The sequence below is a fragment of the Oxyura jamaicensis genome, chromosome 27 (assembly GCF_011077185.1).
Source record: "Oxyura jamaicensis isolate SHBP4307 breed ruddy duck chromosome 27, BPBGC_Ojam_1.0, whole genome shotgun sequence".
NCBI lineage: Eukaryota > Metazoa > Chordata > Aves > Anseriformes > Anatidae > Oxyura > Oxyura jamaicensis.
The window spans coordinates 2,095,131-2,100,074 of NC_048919.1; the positions used below are offsets into that span (position 1 = coordinate 2,095,131).

Genomic DNA, 4,944 nt, shown 5'->3' on the forward strand with positions numbered 1-4,944 from the left:
TGAAGATGTTGTAGTGGTTTTACTCAGGTGGGCAACCAACCTCCACCACAACCATTTTCTCACTCCTCCTTCTCAAAGGGAAAGGGGGAGAAAATACAATGAAAAGGGCTCAAGGGTTGAGTTAAGGACAGGAAGATCTTTCAACTATTACCATGATGGGCAAGACAGATGCAACATACAGAAATCAAATAAATTTATTAGCTATTACTAACAAGCTAGAGAAGTGAGCAATATAAATAAATAAATAATAGTAGTAATAATAATAATAAAACACAAATCCCCCATCCACCCTCTTCCACTTCCTCCCCCTGAGCGGCACAGGGGAACAGGGGAATGGGGTTTGCAGTCAGTCTATAGAACTTGGTCTCCGTTGCTCCTTCTCAGTCACTCTCTTCCCCTGCTCCAATGTGGGGTCCCTCCCACAGGATACTATGCTTCCTGAACTAATCCTGCGTGACCTTCCCACAGGCAGCAGGTTTTAAACAACCACTCCAGATATGGGTCTGTACCACAGGGTCCATCCATCAGGAACACACTGCTCCAACCTGGATCCCCCATGGGCAGCAGCTCCAGACAGATCACCTGCTCCTGTGTGGGTTCCTCTCCATGGGCCACAGGTATGGCCCAGAATCTGCTCTAGCAGGGGTTCTCCACAGGCCGCAGCCTCCTTCAGGTCAGAGCCACCTGCTCCAGCAAGGGCTCCTCCACAGGATGCAAAGTGGAAACCTGCTCCACCGTGATACACTATGGGCTGCAGGGGGGACAGCCTGCTCCACCATGGTCCTTTCCACAGGCCGCAGGGGAATTTCAGCTCCAGTGCCTGGAGCACCTCCTTCCCCTCCTTCTTCACTGACCTTGGTGCCTGCAGGGCTGTTTCTCACTCCTCACTCTCCCAGCTGCCATTGCATGGCAGGTTTTTCATTCTCTTGAATATGCTATCACAGAGACACAATCAACATCACTTATTGGCTCAGCTCTGGGCAGTGGCAGGTCCCTTTGGAGCTGATTGAAACTGGCCCCTATCTAATATGTGGCAGGTTCTGGATTCTTCTCACAGAAGCCACCCCTGCAGCCCTTCGCTACCCTTGCCACATAAACCCACCACAGACATCTGTCCTCCCAAATTACCTCTATGCATATTGTGGCCCTGCTTTCTGGGTCATGGCCAAACATTGCTTATTGATGGGAAGTAGAGAGCATTTTTTTTTTTTCCATTCTCCGTGCTTCAGCACAGCCTTTGCTTGCTTTTTTCCTCTTCCTTTTTCCTTTAATTAAATCATTCTTACCTCAACCTATCAACCTAGCTTTTTTTTTTCCTTTTTCTTTTTTTTTTTTTTTCTTTTTTCTTTCCAGCATAATTTCTTCTTCCCCCTCTTCTTCTGAGGAGAGGGAATGAGAAAGAGATTTGGTGTTCATCGGCCCTTTCAAAGTAAAGCCACCACAGGATGGTGTCAATAACAGCTGAAATACTGCAAAAAGGACTTGATGGCTTTGAATTGGAAGGGAGAAGATTCCCCTCCTGTTACCTGAATCAGCAAAGAACATAACTAGCACCTAATATCAGATTTTTAAATGCTAATGTATGGATTCAAAATAGTAGAATGTTGTTCTCAGGAAAATGAATTTACAGCTAGCAGACAGGGTCCTACTTTGATGTGATTGCTTTCAGCAGGAGGTAAGGATAGTCTTCTCTTCCCAAGGTTACAAAGCAGATGAAGTTTATCTGAAAGTTTACATATGGGAGAACTCCGAGTAATGGTCTAGATGACATTTTTGATACTTTTCATAGTATTTATTTATTTGCTAGTGTTTTGGTAGTGCTCAGAAACCCTAGGCCTGGGTCTGTGACAGTCAAAGAGAATTGAAAAGGGATCCTTTCTTGTTACAGTTTATATTGTTCTTCAGATCAGAAGACACACCTTCAGATCTTCCTAATTACAATAGGAGCTAAAAGACAGCTTGTCTTTCAGAGGGAGTTCTTGGTAAATTTTCAGAAGAAGAACTATCATGAACAATACTTGATCTCTGACACTTTTGAAAAGTTACTGTTGTTCTACAGCTCTCCCTTTTCATGTCCTGCTTCTTTACTCCACAGTTTTTTTATGGCACTCTTCACTTCCTCATTTCTCAGTGTATAGATGAGCGGGTTCAGTATGGGCGTGATGATAGTGTAAAACACTGCCACACTCTTGTCCTCTGACAGATTGCTGGATGGGCGTATGTAGGAGAATGTGCATGGCCCGAAGAACAGAATCACTACAGTGATGTGGGATCCACAAGTAGAGAGGGCCTTGTGTCGCCCTTCAGATGTTTGTCTTTTCAAGGAAACCAGGATGACAACGTAGGACACGACCAGGATGAAGAAACAGCTCAGAGCTATCATTCCGCTGTTGGCAACAACAATGATGCCCACAGCATAGGTGTCAGTACAAGCCAGTTGTAGTAGGGGGTGGACATCACAGAAGAAGTGGTCAATTTTGTTGGGGCCGCAAAAGGGGAGAAAAGAGGTTAGGAGCGTTTGCACCATGGAATGCACAAAGCCTCCCACCCAAGAGCAGATCAACATCCAGTCACAAGCACGCCTGGTCATGAGAGTGGTGTAGTGGAGAGGTCTGCAGATGGCAGTATAACGATCATAGGCCATCACTGTGAGGATGAAGATCTCGGTGCAGCCAAAGAAATGTACCCCGAACAGCTGTGCTATACAACCCACGAACGAGATGGTTTTATTTTCAATGAGGAAGTCAGCAATCATTTTGGGAGCTGTGACAGAAGAATAACAGATATCTACAAAGGATAGGTAGGAAAGGAAGAAATACATGGGTGATTTCAGATGTTGACTGCTCATTACAGTGAAAACAATGAGCAGATTTCCTGACATGATAATCATATAGAAGAATAAAAACATAACAAAACATTTTCTGAATTACTTGATTTTCTGAGAGTCCAAGAAGAATGAATTCCTTTACGCTGCTTGCATTCTCCATGTTACTCATTTGGTTGGCAATATACAATATACAGCCTATACACCTGGAAAGAAAAGGACATGTTATTCTTCACTTTTTTCATTGTAAATAATGAATTAATATCAGAAGTATATATGGACTAAGAAATATATAAGACTAGCATTAAGCTTACAAAGTGATTAATTTACATATTATTTTAGTAGATATTTAATGCTACATGCATACAAATTCAGACATATCTGTGACTTCAGGATTTTGAAGAACTGGCTTTATGGCTGGTGAAAGGGAAATTCAGATTGTTACTGCTCAGCGATATTAATTTGTGACCAAGGAATGACCTGATATGGAGGGCAAGGCCTGACTACAGAAAAGGTTAGAAATTGGCTGAAAGCAGGAATGCCAGGAAAAGAATGACTTCTTGTAAAGGAGTGAATTTTCCCTTGCTGAAAAGATAAAAAAAAGATGAAGAATTGTCTTAGAATAAGAGAACTCAGGTGCCACCTTTGGGCAACAGAACTGGTGCTGGAAGATGAACTGCTCATTGGGCTAAGGGACCTGATGCAGATGCTCCCAGGACTGATGCTGGGGCAAACATAAATAAGGGGAGATATTAAGAACATGGTTGAGTGGGTGATATTGATGGTAGGGAGGTGGTTGAACCAGATGATCTTGGAGAACTTTTCTAACCTTACAAATTCTGTGATTCCATAAGGAATAGAGTTGTGCCGCATCTTTGCAGACTCCTTGTAATACCACTTATGATGGTAGGACTCTATCCAATGCATTGTTCACTAAATCTTTTTATAATTGAGCCAAAATGTGTGTTTAATTTACCTCAAGGGGTACAATAAAAATTCCCCAACATTGGTTTTCTTCCATGGACTAAGGATAACACCAGAGTGCTACAGGGTAAATCATGCAACATGTTTACGCTCAGTGTAGACAAAGTCCAAGAAAACAATGATAGAAAAATACCTGGAAATATGCTTTTGGATGCTGATTTATCTTATAAGTAATAATGATCTTTGGATTATTTAGTGGGGGAATGAAACCACACAGAGGAAAAAAAATCTATTGTGTATATATATTTTGAAAGATAAATTTATAATTTAATGGGCTGAAAAATGTGTTCCAGGGAAGTTGCATATCATGGAGAAAAAAAGCAAAGAAATTCACTGATAATTTAGTGTTTAGCATTGCTTTACATCTCATCACTGTTTCAAAGGGAGGAAAAACAAAATAATCTTGTGATAGCTTCTGCCCCAGCACAGTTCATATTTCACATAGCACTGATTTTTAATATACTTTGAGGAGTGTTCTCAAGGGTTAATTTCCACTTAGTGAAACTGATCTAGAAGCTGGTCAGTGTATCTCGCTAAAGGCACAATGGCTAAAATACTGTTCTTTACAGAACATTTACCATGAGGAAATTAAGTAAATTTATATTACTAAGGTAAAGTTAACTTTAGAGAATGGTTAAGTTAACTTTAGAGGATAATCATTTATTTCCCCTGAAAATAGTTCAGATGCTTCCACAGTGCCATACCCTTTTTTATACTATGGCTGAACTCCTTACTCCTAAGCATTTCTACATCTGTACAGTTTCTCTTTCCAGATGTGGTCATATTCCAGCATGGACATGGGGTTTCTTTGGCTCAGCCCATTCCTGCTATGGCTATCAGAGCAGTACATGTCACTGACAAATAAGTAATCTCATCTTAAAAAGATATATAGTCCTTTACATTTCAGACTTTCAAACCCTGACCATCGGTGTCACATTTTTCAAAGAAGTCTGGGAACAACTAGATTAAACTCTCCACAGAAATTAACTAAAAATAGGCACTCTTAGAAAAGAATCACCAGCTGCTTGGGTTCATTTTAGTATCAAAATATTCCCTGTAAATTGGTGTTAAAAATCACTGTTGCAAGTTCTGCTCAGTGAAATTGCAATCAGTTTCCCTATTTTGTGTCAGTCATC

General features: G+C 41.1%; 1 protein-coding gene across 1 annotated transcript; it reads right to left on the reverse strand.

Annotated features, from left to right (window-relative positions):
- Window positions 1-1,705: 1,705 nt before the first annotated feature.
- On the reverse strand, window positions 1,706-3,021 carry LOC118178918 (olfactory receptor 4S2-like). The gene is given in 2 exon segments (XM_035347817.1): window positions 1,706-2,912; window positions 2,914-3,021. Coding segments are annotated over 2 exon segments (942 nt in total). The 5' UTR covers window positions 2,997-3,021; the 3' UTR covers window positions 1,706-2,053.
- Between the last annotated feature and the right edge of the window lie 1,923 nt (window positions 3,022-4,944).